At 37.2% G+C, this 20,957-nt stretch overlaps 4 protein-coding genes across 4 annotated transcripts; 3 read left to right on the top strand and 1 right to left on the bottom strand.

Moving 5' to 3' along the window:
- The first annotated feature begins 3,735 nt into the window (after positions 1-3,735).
- On the top strand, positions 3,736-5,032 carry LOC149386140 (small ribosomal subunit protein mS78 (rPPR3a)-like). Its single transcript, XM_089626694.1, has one exon. It carries the CDS (start codon positions 3,801-3,803, stop codon positions 4,953-4,955), a length of 1,155 nt encoding a protein of 384 aa, XP_089482820.1. The 5' UTR covers positions 3,736-3,800; the 3' UTR covers positions 4,956-5,032.
- A 2,663-nt stretch (positions 5,033-7,695) lies between these two features.
- On the top strand, positions 7,696-9,198 carry LOC149386139 (uncharacterized). Its single transcript, XM_089626724.1, has one exon. The coding sequence runs from the start codon at positions 7,739-7,741 to the stop codon at positions 8,906-8,908; it is 1,170 nt and encodes a 389-aa protein (XP_089482850.1). The 5' UTR covers positions 7,696-7,738; the 3' UTR covers positions 8,909-9,198.
- A 1,348-nt stretch (positions 9,199-10,546) lies between these two features.
- LOC149386138 (uncharacterized) lies at positions 10,547-13,026 on the top strand. Its single transcript, XM_089626473.1, has 3 exons — positions 10,547-10,957; positions 11,856-12,194; positions 12,287-13,026. The coding sequence occupies exons 1-3, from the start codon at positions 10,547-10,549 to the stop codon at positions 12,722-12,724; spliced, it is 1,188 nt and encodes a 395-aa protein (XP_089482599.1). The 3' UTR covers positions 12,725-13,026.
- Positions 13,027-17,078: 4,052 nt separating this feature from the next.
- On the bottom strand, positions 17,079-20,339 carry TPS14 (terpene synthase 14). The gene is made up of 7 exons (XM_089625510.1): positions 20,244-20,339; positions 19,866-20,148; positions 19,400-19,784; positions 19,073-19,291; positions 18,843-18,981; positions 18,516-18,764; positions 17,079-17,609 (listed from the first exon to the last, which is right to left on the bottom strand). The coding sequence occupies exons 1-7, from the start codon at positions 20,283-20,285 to the stop codon at positions 17,334-17,336; spliced, it is 1,593 nt and encodes a 530-aa protein (XP_089481636.1). The 5' UTR covers positions 20,286-20,339; the 3' UTR covers positions 17,079-17,333.
- Between the last annotated feature and the right edge of the window lie 618 nt (positions 20,340-20,957).

The raw sequence follows: 20,957 nt of genomic DNA, 5'->3' as shown, positions 1-20,957 counted from the left end.
TACGACGCCCTTCTCGCGGCTTTCGAGGACTTGCCTCGCGAGGTTTCCGTAGAACCGGACTCGATCTCCTACAACATAGTCGTTTGCGCGTTATGCAAGAACGGGGATTCGAACCGTGCTCTCTCGATGTTGAGCGAGTCCGAGAAGAGCTGGAAAAAACCCGATTTGCTTACCTTCAACACCATTCTCAGTGCCCTTTACAGGGACGGCCGGTTCGCCGAAGGAGACAGGGTTTTCGCATCGATGGAGAGCAAGAATGTAATCCCCAACGTCCTGAGTTACAACGCGAAGCTGCGTGGGATCTTCCGCCATGATGTTGAGTTAATGGCTGCTCTGGTGGTTTTCGAAATGGAGAGTAAAGGAATCAAGCCCAACTTACTTACTTACAATCATTTGATCGGAGGGTATTGTAGAAGAGGAGATCTAAAAACGGTGGTTAAATTGTTCGACGAACTACAAAGGAGAAAATTTCACCCGAATATCCTGACCTACAAGTTGATAATCCCGGCTTTTTGCAAAGAGGGCGATCATGATACCGCTTTCGAGATTTGCTTACAGGCTATCAACGAGCGGGTGTTTGTCACGGCAAAGCTGGTTTGGGAAGTAGTTAACGGGTTGATCACGAAGAAGAAGACTGACAAGGCTCGGAAGCTCGTGGAATCGGTAAATTTTGCGGAGCACTTGAATTATAAACTTGAATCGCCTTTTGTCTGATGGAAGATCTCTCTCGGGTCTACCTTTTTAATCTTACATTGTACCCATTTTTTTTTTTTTAATAACAATGATTTTCATTAGATACAAGGTGTATCTACATTAATAGCACATACTTGATTTCAAGTCAACTATACTAGCCACGAAACTTAATGAAAACATCCATTGCTCTAAATTAGTGTATGATTCTGGCTGTGGAATACACATAATACACACAAATGATTGAACATAACATCGGTTCCTTGACAGTGACATCGACAATTGATGGATAACTCCGAGTGCGATCAAGTAAGACAAAGACTCCTCTTAGGTATTGATGTTGGACCCATATTCCGAAAGGCTCAAGACTTGGGTTTTGTACATGGGAAATACTTGTTGCCTAGTGTGACAATTTTTCGGTGAGTTTTCAGATGACAGACTGGTTATTGGTTACCTCTTCGTAAAGTATAAACCACCCGTGAATGAGAAAGAAAAATTAAATAATCAGTAAGATCCAATCATATGTCTGTAACTTCTTAGGAAAACGGATAATCAGAAGGAGCTCTTTCTCAGCACAACCTGACTATTCATAAGCCCAAGTCCTGTTATCCAAGAATAATGCAAGTATTTTCATTTCAAGATGTTACCCAACATTGACTCACCTATAACTCAATTCTACAGTAATAAAACCTACTGGCCAATAACAGCCGATAAACAAATTTATCTCAATTCCGTAAAAAGTAGAGATAAGTGGGAGATTGTCTAAAGGCCAGCCCAGAGGTACAATCTCAAGAGCTCCTCGAAAAATATTTCGCATCCTATTCAATGCTAAGGACAAAACTGATTGTACATAAGGCAGCAAAAACCTTAGATTGATTATCTCAACACAAAGGCTAAGCCGACCAGACGAAAAGTTATTCTGAAATAACAAAAATCCGGTGCACAGAGTTGATAAAGAAGACCTGAGATATAGAAACAATAAAGAGCTTCCATTAGAGTCAGACCATAGGAGGTTCCAGTTTATAATTCAAGTAACTGGCAGAATTGATCAATTCCACGAGATTCGAAGCCTCTTTAATCTTCTCCTTTGCAACCAATCCATCGACGACTTGCCTTAACAGCCCCGCTTTGAGAAAGAATCGGCGCTTGATAGCCTGCAAGCAAAGCTCGAAAGCCGTGCCGTGATCGGCTTTATCAAGACAAATCGGGATAAGCATCGCGTAGGTCGTGAGGTTCGGGGCACAAGCGCTGGCATGTAGTTCGTCGCACCATTTCATCGCCTCTTTGAGATCTCCCCGGCCACAAAACCCTTTGATCAAAGAGTTGTAAGTAAACAAGGTGGGCTTGAGTCCTCTACTCTCCATTTCCGAGATCAACTCGTCGGCCGAGATCTTTCCGTTCTCGTCGAAGATCTCCCGAAGCTTCGCGTTGTAAGTCACGACGTTGGGGAACACGTTCTTGCTCTTCATCATATCAAAGACGCTCTCTCCCTCGGAGAACCGACCAGCCTCGTAAAGGGCGTTGAGAAGGGTATTGAAGGTAATCAAATCGGGTTCCTTCCTTTTCTTCACCGAAACACGCAGCGTCGAAACAGCGCGGTCCAAATCGCCCTTCTTGCATAACGCTCGAACAGCTATGTTATAAGACGCCGCGTCCGGTTCTACGGAAATCCGACGAGGGATTTCAATGAAAGCGGCGACAACAGCGTCGTAATTCTTGCAGTCGAAGGCGGCGTTGAGGAGGGCGTTGAAAGACGCGGTTTGGCGCGGGCAGTTCATGCGGGGAATTTCGTCGAACATCTTGCGTGCGTGGTCGAACATTCCGGCCTGGCCGTAGAGGAGGATGAGCCGGGCAGCGAAGTCTTCGGAGCGACTGTCGACGTACTTTTTCTGGTGCTCGAGGACGTTCTCGACGAGAGAGAACTTCTTCGCGGCGGCGAGGACGCGAACGGTGTGAGCGTAGTTGGCCTTGTCCTTTCGAAATTCCTGGTTTTCGCACGACTTCTTGAACTGTTTCACCATTTCTCGGAGCTGGCTTTCGCCTTCGCCGCCGGCTGCGGCCGGAGCGGGAGGCTTCGCTGCCGCGGGCTTGGCGCCGGCGGCGACAGCTGTCGTTTTTGTGGCCTTTCGTTTGCTTACGAACGCGATACGTTTCGCCGAAGACATTTTGCCACCCTTCGCAGAAGACGTTTAACAAGTAAGTGATGGTAAGTAATAACGTCACGTAATGGGATCAAGGTATGCTAATTAGAAGAAAAAAAAAAAAAAAAAAAAAAACATCAGCTTTGTAAAATATGCATGTTATGAAGAACAAAAGAGATGAATTTTTTTTCTTTTTTTTAGCATCTTTAATGGTCAGGACTCCTCAGAAGGACTTGCCAATAAATAGCATAAAATATAGATTTATCATTATTTCACAATTAAACCATTTGCTTTTAGAACAAATTAGCTCTATACAATTAACGGAAATGATTTTTGGCACGATTTACGACTTATGACTTTTTTCCATCCAAAGTGATAAATTATTTAAAATTGGCCACTTGTCAAACCCTGATTGGATAGTTCAAAATCGTGTGTAGGGATAAATAGCAGTACTCATACAATTAATTAATTTTAAAAAAATTTGTGGACCCAATGAAAATTTGTTGGTTTGTTATTGGATGATGTTGATCTGATATTAACTTAAAAATCATAGATGACAAGTAAAGTCAAAATAATATTAACTTCACTATTAAAAGATGCTCTTAAGATAAAACAAATTACCTTGTCAAATTTATAAAATAAAATCGTTCATTAAGAAACGAATAAACATTATTAATTGGTACGTCGTATTTGAAAAGACACTAGTGAATATATATATATATATATATATATATATATATATATATATATATATTCAGCTTTATAAAATATATTTCATTTGAGGAGTTTTCTTAAATTATAATAAATAAAGAAAAAAAAATTTTGATTACAATTTGCTAATAAAAAAGTGGAATAAAATGGTTACTAATTAATTATAACTGTTAGGGGGGTATTCACTTACCGCTGAAGTTTACTTGCAATAAAAACGCCTGATCGTGAGAAAACCGGAAAAAGAAAAAGAAAAAATAAATGTCATCAGCGACTCGTTCCATCCGTGGTACGTTCACCAAACGGCAGAGCAGAAAACCCAAACACGTCGTCGCCGCCAAGCCCGAGCCCGAGAAACTTTCCTCCTCCGCCACGGCGGCGGAAGGCGAGACTGATCTCCGGCAACTGGTCAACAACTTCAAGAAGTCATGCGAGAGGCGAAACTTCCGAAAGGACAAGGCAGAGTACTCTCTCGCCGTTCGCCACCTCGCCGCCGCCAAAAAGTTCTGCATGATCGAGGAAGTTCTCGACCACCAGAAGAGCTACGACGATATCCGCTCCGAAGGCTTCGCCGCCCGAATCATCCTCCTCTACGGCCAGGCCGGCATGTTCGACCACGCACGCAAGGTGTTCGACGAATTGCCTCAACTAAAATGCCCGCGAGGAATCATGTCTTTCAACGCCCTCCTTCAGGCCGGCCTCGTCTCCAAGAACTTCGACGCCGTCGTCTCGGCCTTGGAGGACTTGCCTCGCGAGGTCTCGATCGAGCCGGACTTGGCCTCCTACAACGCGCTCGTTCACGCGCTCTGCAAGAACGGAGATTTGGACCGTGCTCTTTCCATGTTGAGCGAGTTCGAACCCGATTTGTCGACGTTCAACACCCTTCTCGACGCCCTCTACGGGGAAGGCCGATTCTCCGAGGGAGAGAGAGTTTTCGCTTCGATGGAGAGCAAGAATGTTTTCCCAAACGTTGTGAGTTACAACGCGAAGCTGCGCGGGGTCTTCCGCGAGGATGCGGATTCGAGGGCCGATGAGATAGTTTCCGAAATGGAGAGCAGAGGAATCAAGCCCAACTTGTTCACCTACAACACTTTGATTAAAGGGTATTGCGACAGAGGAGATCTCAAAGAGGCGATGAAATGGTACAACGAACAAGTCCGGCAGAAGAGAAGATGTGCCCCGAATTTGCCGACCTACACGGCTCTTATCCCGGCTTGTTGCAGAGAGGGCGATCACGGTACGGCTTTTGAGATTTGCTTGCAGGCTATAAAGCGTCGGTTATTTCTCAAGGCAGGGCTGTTCAGGCAAGTGGTCGATGGGTTGGTCGAGGACAAGAAGACTGAAGAGGCTTCGAAGCTCGTGAGATTGATAAATTCTGCGGAACACTTGGATTATAAACTGCAATTGCCGAGATAATTGTCTGACAGTGAATGTTTTTTTGTTTTTACATTCAACGATATGCGCCGCTGCTACAGAGCGGTAGATATTATAGAAACTTCGTGCATGGTGATATCAAATCCAAGGTTTTTATGCGGAATTAATTTATGTCATGAGTTGTGTGGATTTATTTGCCGTTGGGATTAACGTTTCCATTCTTGCAAAACAGCTTCAAGCCTCTACTGGCTTTGTCTAATACTCTTAATCTCTTATACTTCATCATATTAGCACGGGAAGTTGAGCTACGAACTTTTTTATTTAGGTTGTACGGCACAGCTAATCTTATATATAAAAGAGATAAAAAAAAAACACACAGCTAATCTTTAGACAGAAGAATGTGACAAGTCATCGATATAAAGACAACAACGCATTCATGATGTTCTATAAAATACTGCAACTAAACTTCAATAATATTTATACCAAAAAAAAAAAAAAATCAGTCAAGCAAATAGACAGAAGAAGCCAACTATTGATGCAGGAGATTTAATGATATTAGTACCAAAAATATCATTCAAACAATGAAATTCTACACACGTGTGAACCCTAAGAACACTTCATTCAATTATCTAATTTAGTCTGTGGTCAAAATTTGTATTTGCTGTATCAAAGTAATTATTAGTGAGCCCCTTCTGATTTATTTCTTGGGAGCTAGATATATAAATTATTTAGACTTAAACATGCGCTATGCTATTTTTAGTTGAGAGTAACAATTTAGCTATTCATACCGTTTTTTCTTATTTATTTTCCGTATATTGAGATAAGCTATGGTGTATTTGTCGTAAAAAGGAATTGTTAAAAATACACATATGAATGCCACTATAACTTGATTAAAATAAGAAATAAGAATGAAAAAGAGAGAGAGCATATCTAGATAACATACTCAAAGTGGGGTGCAAATATTAGTCCCTAACTAACTGCACGAGATATATTTTAATCGTGGAATTTTGTTTTTGCTTTGGAATAAGCTTCAGCCTAATTTAATGGGTAAAAATGTTCCCATATCCATTAATTTCGTTGCAAAGTTGGTATTCTTTACAACCATGTTAATTTTTTTTTTTTTTTAACGTAATTCAATTCTTAAACAACTCTAAACCAAGGTTCGCAATCCCGCGGGTTCCGTACGGGATCCGGTCGGGATCCCCTGAACCGGAGGGGACCGGGACGGAACGCACATAAACCGGTCCCGTGAACCAAACCCGGTCGAATCCCGGGTAAACCGGGCGGATCCCCCCAGACCGGGTCTCGTTTTGGTTATAAATAATTTGCCCCTAATTCGCGAAACCCTTATCTCCCGAGGAACAAATTTGCGCGTCCCGTCCCGACCGGATCCCGTCGACTCTCTTCGTGTTTTGCTCAAATCCCGGCCAAATCCCGTGAAACCCTTCGAGTCCGTCCTTCGTCCCGCCGGATCCCGTCCTGGAGAGGCCGATTTTGTCCAAATCCCGGGGAACCGAGAGGTACCACCCGAGTTCTTCAACTTTTGGGAATTTTTTTCAATTTTTAGTTATGAATTGTTGATTATTGTCATGATGAAGTTGAAATTAGTGATTATTGGCATGATGAAGTTGAAATAATAGTGTTGATTACAATTAATTTGATGATTATTATAGAATTTTAATTAATTCCGAGATTAAAATGTTGAATCGAATTGATTATTGTTATGATTAAGTTGAATTACTTGAAGTGTTGATTAAAATGAATTTGATAATTATTGTAATGGTTATATTGAATTGAAATTAATTTGATGATTGTTATGGTGATTTGTGAATATGTGGAATTGAAATGATTATTATTATGAAGTATGGCGTCCGACCCGGCATACAAGTATTGCGAGCCCGTCGAAGGACGACCGAATGCAAGCAAATGCAAATTTTGCGGGTACATCATTAGCGGTGGTGGAATCACTCGTGTGAAAAATCACTTGGCGAACATAGAGAAGACAAAAAGTGTGAAGATGTGCGACCAGGTTCCTCATGAAGTACAAGAGGAAATGCAGAAGTTACTCTACGTACGCTCTCAAAAGAAGAAGGAACGTGAAAGTTTGTGTGAGGCGATGCGAGCAGACCTTCACAAAAGTCTAGGGGACTCTGACGAAGAAATAGACGAAGGTCCCGGTGGATCTTCGAGGTCCTCTGATCCAAGAAGATCGCACTCCGGGATCAAGAGGTTGGCCAAAGCTGTCGACCGATTCTTCATTCACGAGTGACGTATACATATGTCCTACGATTATCACTTATAATTAGTGTGTTTTATCGTACGTGTTGTAATAATTTTATACTCTACTTATGGTATTTTATGTTTAAGAACTCAGTTTATGTTTGGTATGAACCTTTGTTTGAAGTATGAAGTATGAACTATGAAAACTATTTTTTATTATTGTAAAATATTTGTCTGAATCCCCCTCGGGTTCCTACATTTTTTGCCGGGTTCCTACCGGTAAACGGGTTCCTACCGGTATCGGTTTCCTTTTTTTTTCCTGAATCCCCCTCGGTTTCCTCTCCGGTAAGCGGTATCCCCCTAAAATTGGGGCCCCGGTACGGTAACGGTAACGGTAAGGCGATCCTTGCTCTAAACCTATCACAAAAGGACCAAAATTACTACAAAACTGATTCAAGAGTACTTTTTTAGCTATGAAATTACGCTTGAGACAAAAAAAAAAAAAAAAAAAAAAAAAAAGAAAAAGAAAGAAGTGAGTACAAATAAATTAAAGGTTAGTAATAAAAGGCTTCTATTTCGTTAGACTAAAAAAAAGTAAAAGGAAAATGGCATCAGCGAGTCGTTCGTTGCGTCATATCTTCATCAAACGGCAGACCACAAAACTCAAAGCCGTCGTCGCCGCCAAGCCCAAGGGCGAGTCTGAAAGACCGTCTTCTTCCGTGGAAGCCGAAACCCGACTAGGAGAAGTGGTCAACGAGTTCAAGAAATCATGCGAAAGGAAAAACTTCCGACACGACCGAGCAAACTACGTTCACACTATTTCCCGCCTCGCAGCCGCCAGGAAGTTCTCCATGATCGAGGACGTCCTCGAGCACCAGAAGAAGTACGTTGACATTCGCAAGGAGGGTTTCGCAACCCGGCTCATCTTCCTCTACGGCCAGGCCGGCATGTTCGACCACGCACGCAAGGTGTTCGACGAATTGCCTCAACTGAACTGCCACCGCGGAATCATGTCCTTCAACGCCCTACTCAAGGCCGGCCTCGACTCCAACGATTTCGACGCTGTTGTCAGGGATTTTAAGGACCTGCCTCTCGAGGTTTCGATAGAACCGGACTTGATATCTTACAACACAGTCGTCCACGCGCTTTGCAAGAAAGGCGATTTCGAAGGTGCGGTTTCGATGCTGAGCGAGATGGAGAAAAACGGGAAAGAGCCCGACTTGGTCACCTTCAACACCCTTATCAACGCCCTTTATAAGGACGGCCGGTTCTCCGAAGGAGAGAGACTTTTCGCTTCAATGGCGACCAAGAATGTCATCCCCGACATTTTCAGTTACAACGCGAAGCTGCGAGGGGTCTTCTCCAAGGACGGAGATTCATCGGCTAGCGAAGTAATTTCCGAAATGGAGAGTAGAGGAATCAAGCCCAACCTGTTTACTTACAAAGCTTTGATCAAAGGCTATTGCGACAGAGGAGATCTCAAAGAGTCGATGAAATGGTACAACGAACTACAAATGAGTGGTGAATTTACTCCAAATGTTTGGATTTACGCGGAGCTTATCCCGGCTTGTTGCAAAGAGGGAGATCACGACACGGCGTTCGAGGTTTGCTTGCAGGCTATTCACCAGAGGTTATTTCTCAAGGCGGCGCTGTTGAGGCAAGTGGTTGACGGGTTAGCCACGGAGGGTAAGACTGAAATGGCCTCAAAACTCGTTGAATCGGTAAATTCTGCGGACTACTTGAACTATAAACTGAAATCACCGGGGGTTGTTTGATTGAGAAACTTTTTCATGAGTTGACAATCTGATGTTTTTGTGTGCCTTTAGCATCTTTTGTGATAAGTTGTATGGTTTTGTTCGACTTTAGCATTGGATATGGTTTAAATGAACATGGAAAGACTCGACTTTACACTGTCACAATTCTGTTCTTGGAAGTGTCAGGATCATGTTTTAGCTGAAAGAGAAACATCATGGTAAGATTACTCCAATATGGGTTGAGGTTCGAATTCTGCCCAACCAGTGGATTACAGTTTTCTAATTATTAAGAGTAAACACTGGATCTTCAGAAGTTAAAGTAGAGTCGACTTACATCTTAACATTTACACACGTAAATACTTTAAAAAAACAAAAATTTAGTGACGTAAGGCACATAAACATAAACATAAGTGTTTGTGTTTTAGTCAACGTTTTGTAAATTTTTCGTAAATAGCCAAAAACTGTTGAAAATATTTCGTAAATAACCATATTTACTAGAAATTTACTCTGCGTTTGTTTTTTTTTTTTTTAAATAGCGTAAATAGATTTTTCTGGCTATTTACAAAAAATTAACTAAACGTTGCCTATTTCAAAATTCTAACTTTTCATATGGCTAGATAACCACTGCACCTTACAATTAATTAGCAAAATAGCCAACTTAAACGTTTAGTATTGCTAAATAGCCAACATTTTGTAAATATTAGGTAAATAGCCACTAGTATGACGTGGACCTATAAAAAAAAATTCACTTTCCAGTTGTATCCTTCCTGTTTGAATTTCCGAATTTATTTAAACTATGAATTTTTTATTTCGTGCCTATTCAAATTTAAACAAAAATCTGTATGCTTAATTCGTTTCCTTTTTTTAGCAACTGATTAATTACATGGGATTGATTTGTTTCCTTATTTTCGTATCCGAAAGTTTTGTAATTATAAAGTAAATAACTGTAAATGAGTATTAGTATATACAACTTTCAGTAAATACTTTGCACATAACATAAAAGTTATATTATTTTTGAAGTAAATAACCGTAAACTATAGTTAACTATATATAAATTTGTAGTAAAAACAGTGTAAATACAATGTCACATACATTAAACAAAAAATTGGTTACGTAAGCCACCTAAACTATAAGAATTGTAAATTAGCCAACATTTGGTAAATACTTTGTAAATAGCCAACTTGCATACGTGTCAGCCTATTAACTACCTAAAATATATGTTTAATTGTGTTAAATAAGTCTTTTATTAATCTGTTAATAAGTTTACTTGGCTATTTACAAGAAATTAACCAAAGGTTGGCTATATCTCAATCCACTATATCTGTGTGGTTATATAGCTTAATAACCCTACATTAAATACAGCGTCACGTAGTATACAAAACTACAAATCGTAGGGGCACAAAATTTTATTAATTAATATCTCTATATATGTACTTAGGTGTTCCGTAATTTTGATCGACGTTTTCTTCTGATCGACTTTCCTAGACATATTAACATTTTGTGTACAGAAGAAAAAGAAGATTGTGTAAATAATTGTAAACAACTCATTTCCATAACCTTTGCTAGAATAAAGTAAATACCCGTAAATCTCATGTAAATATAATGGAGTAAAAATGGTGGCTTCATGATAAAACTTGAATATTTAATTTAAAGAAAATGATGGATATTTTATGTATTAAACGGGGGGGTGGGGTTCGAGCTCGGAATAGGGGGGCGTGGAAGCCGGCGACCCGAGCTGTCGGTGATCAAATCAAACCCGAGCCAAGTAAGAAGTCTGGGGTATTGTGTGGGACTTTTTGGGTTGGTGGCCGAAATTGGGGTCTGGGGAAGCCGGCAACTCAGCCGTCCGATGATCATCATCTCACTGCTCCAGATCTTCCCGGGGATGATCAAACCAGTCCAAGATCGTCCGGCGATCTGATCAAACCCGAGCGCTGCGGGGGGGTCTTGGGGACTTCCTCAGCGATTGGAGATCGGAATCCGGCGACCGAACTGTCCAATGATCATGCTCCCACGGCTCTGGATCTTCCCGGAGACGATCAAACCGATCCTAGCTCTGTCATAATGAAGGTGAGTGATATCTCTGAATTACTCTTGCTTTTAAATATTATCATTCCAGTAACAAAATAATGAGTTTTTTTAAGTATTCATGCTCAAATTCGTCTCTGACTCTCCTTTTGTTCATGTCGTTATGTTTAGTTTTCATTGAAATTTTTCGCCCTTTTAATATCATAACTAAATATAATTCAGATTTGTTTTAATTCTTTTTTTATTACAAAAAACACCCTTGTCTCAGAGACATTGGGTGATCAGTTAATAATTACGATTAAATTGTTTTAGATTTTTTTTATTTGCCAGCTTTCATAACAAGGACCATTGTTTGTGAGTTTGCACTCATAAACCAGCTTTAACATAGATGACATTTTTACATTAAGTGGGCTTGGATTCTCGTCATCTCGCAGGAGTCAACTTAACAAGCATGAGGTTTTGTGTCGCAGAAGATCACCTAACATACATCAGTTTTGCAACACAAGCCAACCCTCCGAGGGTTTTAGTGTATGTATAAGGAAATTAATATTTATGTAATTGGTATTGCTTTGTGCTTGTATTTAATAAAGGTTACAAAGGGTAGAGTAGCAGATACACAACAAAAGTAGTGAAATTTCCCATGAGTACAAGTCTGTTTGATTCTTATTGAAATTTTGTTCAAACAGTTGGTATAATTTATCGTTCAAGCAATGCCAAAGTAAATGAATTATCCTTTAGAGTTGGAAATTAAAGCGAAACAACAAAGTAATATGCAGTAAATCAATTAAGTGTATTGTCGGTTTAATTCCGTAGTATATATGAATAAAAGAAGCTAAGAGATTGCCTAGTTGCAACAAATTCTTCTTATTCATTGATAATATATATGTGTATATATACAACTAATTAGTTTCCCTTCTCTACTTTTTTCTTACATGCTCAGCCTCATGCTACGCAGAAGATTACAACTACAAGTACCAGACTTTTTGACGGGCCAGGGGCTTGCTCGTCGGGTCTCGCGGTCTCTTCTTCCTCTCGTTTGTTCGAAAGGGCGCTGACCGACATTTGTCATGGGTGTTCACCGGTGGAGCTCTCTTCCAGACCTTCTGAAAGAGAGTTGAGCGCGCCACTACCTCATTCATCGGGTGAGGCCTTGTCTGATAAAGAGTTGGGGTACCAAGTCCTTTGTATCGTGAAGAGCCTTTCTTTCAAAGATCTTGTAGTGGAGGACCAGATTGAAAACGTTGAGTTGATTGGTAGCAAGGCTCGTCTTCTGGCACAGGTTGGTTCGTGTTTTTATTTTTCGATTTGTGTTTCCCCTTTTTTTTTTATGGTTGTCATGGTCTTAACCCTTTGCTGATTGTTCTTTTGTAGCTCTTAACTGAGTCGGTGACTTCATCTTTGACTCATCCGAATATGACTCAAAGAGTGATAGACATCGAGGAGAAGTTAAAAGTTTCCGAGTTCGAGAAGATCAAGATTCTCGCGGAGGTCTCGCGATTGTCGAGAAGACTAGAAGACGCCGAGAGAAAGGTGGACGCGTGTGAGTCTCATATGGCGAGGATCCGTGAGGAGCGTCAGGATGAAGCGGATCGACTAAGATCAGAGCTTCTAAGGGATCTCGTTCTACATAAAAGTGGTTTGAAACTTGCACATGCGAGGATCGCCGATCTTGAGGTGGCCATGGAAAAGGCTTATTGGGATGGGGTCTTTGATTGTCGGAAGGGCGTCCTCGACGAGAACTCAGAACTTCCGATCACCTTCAGCTTTATTCCCCCGGAGCGCATCCCACCCATTGGTGAGGCAAAATAATTGGCTGGGACGACATCCGATATTAGGGGCGCATAGTGGGATGGTTATGGAAGGTGTGGTCCTTGATTCTCGACCATCGCTTTATCTTCCACTGCGTATTTCATTTTTTTTTTTCCATGTTTTCAAATCTTCATCTGTTGTACATTTTTCTCTATTGTGGATGTGGTCTGTTGACGCCTCTCGTTATTTGCCTATCTTTTTCTCGAGCAGTTAGTATGTACAATATTTATGTGAAACGAACCGCTCTCGATTATCTTTCTCAATTTTGAGTACGTCTCTCTTATGGTTATTTGTATGTTCCATTTGTTGATAGCGAAAATCTAGTTTTTTAGCTCTCGTATTGCCATCGTAAGACGAGGCTATTCTCGTCTCCTTTGGCGCATTTTTAGCATTTTTATGAGCCGATGAGCTATGTCTTCCTCGCCACTTTCTACCGTTGGTTTTACTTTTTTGTTAGACGAGCGTGAGGTGGCTCAAACATGTAATGCTTCTTTCTTTTACTCATGTGGTGCACTTGAGTTCGTCTCTAGCACTGCTTGGGTGCACCTCTTGACAATCTTGGGTTCTCTTGGACAATATTGGTGCGTCTTGTAGACGTTTTGAGTTCAATCATGGGGAATTTGTCGTGTCTTGTGGATGTTTTGGGTGCATCCTTAAAAGGCGTATATGTCTCTCGTGAATGGCTTTGGTGCCCTCCTGGGGGAATTAGGTCCGTACTCTACGCCATCTAGTGAGAATTCTATGCGAGATTTTCATTCATGTCCGAGATAATTAACCAGTTGATTTAAGTGCGTCCACTTCGTGTTAACAATTTTATTTATAAGGAAAATAAGTTTTCCCGTTTGAAGAATGATATTCTTAACAAATTTAAAATTGGGGCTATCTTATAAATAGTAATACAATTTTTCAATTGTTTTTTTTCTTATAGTTGATTTTCAATTACTAATATTTGATTTTATTTGTTACATCAGCTTAAAGGCTATTTTTTTTTTAGAAATATTGAGACTTTGGCTAACATGAAATTCTAACGTTTCAAGTGGCCGTGTGGGTAATAAAACTCTATTAATAGCTCAATCACTAATTGATTCAAATTGATACACCCAATAAATTCAAACGTTAACTTGCTTATCTACAAATAACTTTTTTAAATCAAACATCCAACCCTCGTCGAACTTAGGCGCATGCTCGCTAATGAACCAAGAAACGCACAAAAGTCCAAACATTAAGTTTCAAAACAATTTTTTACTCTAGAATTAATTTTTTGAAAGTGATAATTACTAATAATAGTTGTAAAAAATTATAATCTTTTGTGTCTAACTTTTTTGACAACGTAACTTTGGTTATTTTGTTGAAAATTTGAAATTTTAATTATTTTATTAATCAATTAGTTTCAAATAGTTATTTTGTATAATTTTTTCAAAAGAAAATTTTGATTAGAGATAAAACTGTCTATTAATAAAATTGGAGATAAACACTATGATCAGAATTAGACGTATATTTTACTTGTCAAGTCGTCCCTTTCATCGTTAAAAAGAATATGAAAGTCGTTTTTTTTTTCTTCAACGTTTTTTTTTCTTTTTTCTTGGCACCTTGACAATGTCAAGTCTATTCGTCAAACAGAAGCTCGTTGTGGCCACACAGCCGACGAAAATATGCATTATTTTACTCAAGATTGGGAGAGCCTCATTAATTGCTTATAGTGTGTTTTATCTGATCCACACAATTATGACAAAAAACAAATTGTAGGGTATACTATTGGCAGCTCGATGACAAGGATGATATATACCGGGCCGGCTTGAATTACTTAGAGAGATAATACTATAATATAATGGGAAAATAACACATTTATACCCTGTGTTTTAGTGAAATGTCGAGTTTAACCCTCGGTTTTCAAAAATGTCGAGTTCATACCCTCTGTTTAACTAAAATGACGAAATTATACCCTCTATTTAACTAAAATGACGAAATTATACCCTGAAATAGACAACAGTGTCACAAATATTCTTTTTATTGACTTTTAATTGACGTTGACTATAATATTTATATATAAACACCAATTATCTTTATTCATTCGCGTCATATATGTAATTTATTTAAAAACTAAAAGATAAACAACAGTCTCTTAATCGTGAAGAACACAGAAAGAGGCAAAGGGGTAAACATCGATAGTTGATAGTCATCAAAATCGCATATTCGAACAGAGTATGCAGGATTTAGAGTTACAATTCGAACACGGAATGAAGTCATTTCTTAGGATGTATGAGTTTTATTATTTAATTTCAATTTAAGGCTATTTTTATTTCAAAATTTAGAATTTGGAAGTTAGGGCACTGATTTAGATTTGATTTGGTTTTTCTTATATAAGAGTTAATATCAATGAAAGGGAGATTTGTGACGCTATTATTCATTTCATGGTATAATTTCGTCATTTTAGTTAAACAGAGGGTATGAACTCGACATTTTTGAAAATCAAGGGTTAAACTCGACATTTCACTAAAACACAGGGTATAAATGTGTTATTTTCCCTAATATAATTAGTTGATATTGGAAGTTAAAATATTAAAACTTTAATTATTTTGTTATTAATTGATTAATTAATATTTTGGATAACTTTTTCTAAATTTTTTTAATAATTATGATAATAACTATTTCTACGATGCTAATTTTAATAAATTAAGACATGAAAATCAATTAAAATATTTATTAAGGGATGGCTTTTTGACATTAATAAAATATAAATGAAAATTTAACAATAAAAATATAACTGAGGGGATGGTTGAGATATATTTACAAAGATATTGGTTTGAACTAAGAAGGCATCACTATTTGATTAAAACTCAAGGAGTATAAATTATATTTAGTTGTTATAATTTGTGAATATATATAGAAGTAAATAATGAAGAAGAGTGACATTAATTGAATTGAGAAATAGGTGCAAAACAACAACAACAAAAAATGAAAAATTAAAGTTAGAAACGGTTTAAAATAGCTGAATGGTTACTCTCGATTCAAAATATAGTCTAACTATACAAATGTTAGAAATGCAGTTCAACTCTTAATTCCCCAACCAAAGTAATTAACATTAACTATTATAGTATAAATTAAATAAACCAAATTTCATGTTTGCAATGGACAAGTTTTTATAGTAAATTAGATTAATCATCGTAGTTAATTAAGTTAGCCATCATAGTCAAACAAATTAACCGTGTTTGTCTATTTTCTTTTTCAATTGATAGTTTGACTAGAAATTTAATTTAGGGGTCCAAATTTTATGGAAGACGCCTAACACTATGTTAACATAGTGCGGGTTGGGTGTGTATGGTGTGTATGTGTTTACTTCTCTCTCTCTCTCTCTCTCTCTCTCTCTCTCAGCAAATACACAAACTGCACACCACTCTCAAACATCGAGAAAACACCGACCTAAAGTATGCACTCGCCTCTTTTGTTTGCATTAAAAATTGAATTGAAAACTAGAAAAAATTATCATATCATCAGTTATAGTTCATTTATCAACCCCGACCTTGCGATGGATTTCTCGGCTTAATTAGTAACTTTTGATTAGCACCACTGATGTGGTATGCACTTTCTACCAAACTAGATGTCGTCAACCGAGAATTCGAAAGCATACTGATCAAAGAGTACGTCGACCAGTTATGCGATATAAAGTAATCACACAAAAAAAATCCATTATGACCTGTATATTTACACTTATATGAAATAATTTTGTGCTATGCAATCTTTATTAAATTTGTTTGTAACGATGTTTTAACAAGCTGTATTTTTCGTCCATGAATTACACTACAGGAACAAAATAGTACCAGGAAAATTTGTGTTTTATCAATCTGTTCGAGATTTCTCCATCCCCAACCGACAATGATAAACTAGTAGAATGAGCACATTGTTTGATTTATCGTCAAATACTACTCATGCCATATAATTTTGGGCAAGTAATTTTAGTTTTAATTAATATGTGTCAATTTTATTAAGCGACGTTTATCGTAATTTTCATGTTGATCATAAAGTCAATATTTATAGATGTGATTCAGTACTTATGGCGATTGATGATTCGAATGGGACGGCAGACTGTTTAGATCTGTTGAATCTTAAAATTGTCAAAGATGATTTAACAATATACTATGCAAGTAGTAAGCTAAAATATTATATCTAATTACTTATAAAAGTAATATAAGTTCGATGTGAAGTGAGCTTGAAGTACTAGTGGAAAGTGCCTTAGCAACGTATGGCAAATTTACAATACAAATTTGTAAATATCAAGAAAAATTATCGTTTACAAAATTATCACCAAAAAAAAAAAATTACTATTTTTTTAAAATAAAAACTGTAGACATAAAACTGAACAAAAAATTAATAATATCAGAATAGAAGAGCAAGTTTTGAAGTTATAAGACAATCTTTTGACAGAAGTAGAAAATGGACACCACATCAATTATCTAAATTAATGTATGATACACACCACATCAACTATCTAAATTAATGTGTGATTGAAGGGGTTTTATGAAATTATTATAGGGATCGAAAACTAATAGTACGCCTACTTATTCTGGAAAATATTATGGAAACCACTGATTACAAATAGAAGACTGATTATTTAAGAGAGAAGCGAGTTGATATAGTGTTCGAGACCAGGAAGGCGTTGGTTGTGGTCGTAGTCGTACATTAGCGGTACCATCCGAGCAGCGTTGAGACATGCCCTCTTGAAACACAATGGGAAGTCACTTGAGCACAGAGTTTCCTCGTTCAGTCTTTTCCATTCTGTATTTATCATGTTTCTCACGTGCTCTCTTGTCTCTTCAACAGTACAACCTTCCCGCCTTTTTACGTAGCAATCCACGTAGGACCCGTCGTGCCCGTTTTGATTCTCATCCTACGATCGTTATAATCTCAATATCCATATTTATTGTGTATTAAGTACATATGTAAATTTAACTAAGAATTCCTAAACTCTATGGAAAATGAACAAATTTTGTATCTTGAGGATTGTATCCATGCTATGCTGCACATGATATATATATATATATATATATATATATATGTTTAAATATAGGGTTCATTAGGAAAATAACCAATTTAAACGTTTGATATTGCTAAATACCCAACGTTTGGTAAATCTTAGATAAATAGTAATTTTCATGTATTTACAGACATAAATCTTAGATAAATAGTCACCTCTGTATATTAGGTCACGTCATTATTTACGGTTATTTACTTAAGATACCAAACGTTGGCTATTTAGCAATATCAAACGTTTAAGTTAACTATTTTCCTAATTTTCTGTTAAATATATGCATATATGTATAAAAAAATAAGAATTTAAATTTATTTATAATCATTAAGAGATAGTAATATATATATATATATATATATATATATATATATATATATATATAAACGTTCTAGCAAAATAGTTAATTGAAACTAATAAATTTAAGAAATATAGTTAAGCTCTAAAATTAGCGAAAATAGACAAAGTTTTAAAAAATTCATAATATCATGTGTCAATAAAAAAAATCATGTATATAAATTTATATAATGCGTAATTATATCTTAGTATTTTAATAGACAATGTCAAACTTTGATAATTTGTTAATAAAAAAATGTAATACATGGATATTTATACATGAAAAAAAATAATAAGAAACTTAAAATCTTAGCTATTTGTCTAAATAATTAAGTTTTAAAGGGCTATTATATAATTAATGATATATATTTTAAATCAAGCAATTTCACTAGTTTAAAATAAAATCTTAGCCGAATATGGAATTAGTACTACCTTTGCGTTTCCCAAATCGTCCCAGAGACGAAGGATTGTAGCTGTGGAAGATATCAGGATCGGAACCTGATCGATCAAGCTAACGGTGTCTTCTGTGATGCCTTGACCTAAAAGAAAGAACGTGTGAACCAAAACAACATGAACCCCTGAACTCACCATCGCGTTCTTCAGGTACTCTTCTTCTCCGGGCAAGTTTCCCGACCCAAACCACTGCGCTTCTACCAAGAACGCACCGCACAATTTGCCCCACTGTCACAACAAACATTTGATTCATTCTCAAAGTAAAACAAAAATATAAAATAAAATTACATTTTATACAAGCGTTACCGCTTTTCTTAGTGAAGCCGTGGGATCCCATGAGTGTTCACTATACACTTTGTGACTGATTTCGTTGGTTATTCCATGGAGTGCCTTGAAGCATATTCTCATGTAGTCCGGTAATTGCTCAGCGGCTTTTATGTCCCACCTGAAATGTGTGCCACGCGAGTCAATTGATGATTTATGCTTTTCAAATTGGCGGAGAGAGTTATAAATTGCGGTCCTAATAATTTCCCTACTTTTGTACAACATCCGTGAAAAGAGCAAGTTCGTCTAGGGTTCCGTGGATATCGAAGATATCGTCGATGATGTAGACTAGAGCTATCGGTTTCGTGAGCTCGATCCTTTGTTCCGACAAGCTTGGGTCCGATAGAGCCACGACTGTCCACATATACCATTTAAGAGGCTGGTCTCTCGCAAATTTCAGCTCCTTTGACAAACCTAGTTCTTTCCACCAACTTAAAAATACAAAAAAAATCAAGTCAGAAAATTTTTGTTTATTTTATATAGAAAAAAATTATTACACACATGAAAAAAAAAATGATTGTCTAATAGCCAACACGTACTTGGATATTATGGATATTTCCTTTTGATGGATGGATTGAAGTATTTTGAAGTCCTTTCTTGCCAATTCCTTCAACACAACCATTGAACATTCCTCATATTTTTTGCCATCGTGGCTCTTTAGAAAATTCGCGGCAGTGAGTCTGACCACGCTCTTATGGTAGGGCTGTTTTAACGAGTAAAGGATATTCTTTCGTGCTTGATTGTCTTCCCTACACTTTGACCACTTGCTGAGCTGGCGGCGACAGAAATCTTCGGCTTCTTCGAGTATGTGCTCACCTTCCAAGCTCAGTTGCGAGGCTTCAAACAACTCCAAAACTCCATCTTTGTCGTCTACTAATAGTTGACTGAAAAATCCCGTTCCGTCCTTGAACTTCTTAAACACGTCTGTGCCAAATATTTGTTGCATTTTTTATTGGTTCAATATCTATTAAATTTATTAAGAGAGAAAGGCTTCGTATTTTATACCTGAAGAGACATGATAACCTCCTTGTCTCAGTAATCGAAATTGAAGAGAAACCTTGTAAAGGTCATGGGATTGTCGATTATTGCTGCAGAAAATGTTGTATTCCCTGAGAAGAATGGCATTGATTTCCTCTTGGAAGTGGTACTCGAGGCCTAGCCGTAGAACTGCGTCGACCAAGCTTAAACCCGCTATCGAGTCCTTTGGGTGATCTGCTGCTGAGATATTGGTTCGTAACATGTTCTTCACCTCTTCAACTTTGGCATCATATTCGACAAAAAATTGATCCTGATCAAAAAATATAACAAGAAGAAAATTGTTACTATAAAGTAAATATAAAAAATCGTCACAGAAAATATATGATAGTGTGTCTGAAACTCAACCGTTATGCTCTGTGATCCATAGTAGTTAGTAGAATATGCCATTTTTTGACACCTGAGCGAGAAATCTATATTTGTGTATGAGAGAGAGAGAGAGAGAGAGAGTGAGAGAGTTTTTAATGCATTGAAAGGTGATTAAAGACGCTATATATAGAAGATAGAATTGAGTTCCTTCACGAGCAGTAGATAAGTATGCTCAGTACAATCATATGCTATTATATTTTGAAGGATAAATTACACTCATGCCCCCTGAACTTTTGATCATTTAACAACGTGGTCCCTACTTTTATTTTTCTTACAGCGTCGCCCTTAAACTTTCATATTCTTACAAACTTAGTCCTACCGTCAAATTTTTTCTATATTCCGTCTATTTTAACTTGTGTAATCGACATATTACAACTTGAATATTTAAAATTACCTATATATCCTTTATTTAATTATTTTATATTTAACATTAATAAATTAAAATTAAAAATTTTCATTTTTCATTTTGTTTGTTGTCTTTTTTAATACTTTTTTTTTATACATTTCCATTATATATTTTTTTCACGATAATAGAAAATTAATAATAAATAATAATTCATTTTTATTAAAAATTCATATTTTACATAATTATTTTATTTTTATTTATTTTTTTATACAATAAATAATAATTTTTAATAATATTAAATAATTATAAAATCAATCTTTTTTTTGTTATTTTACAATTTTGTCTCT

This window comes from Urtica dioica, chromosome 9, assembly GCF_054948205.1.
Source record: "Urtica dioica subsp. dioica isolate 48M chromosome 9, U.dioica_male_clone48M_v1_H2, whole genome shotgun sequence".
NCBI classification, from domain to species: Eukaryota; Viridiplantae; Streptophyta; class Magnoliopsida; order Rosales; family Urticaceae; genus Urtica; species Urtica dioica.
Note: the sequence above shows the minus strand (reverse complement) of the source record. Positions and strands in the feature narration are given on the sequence as shown.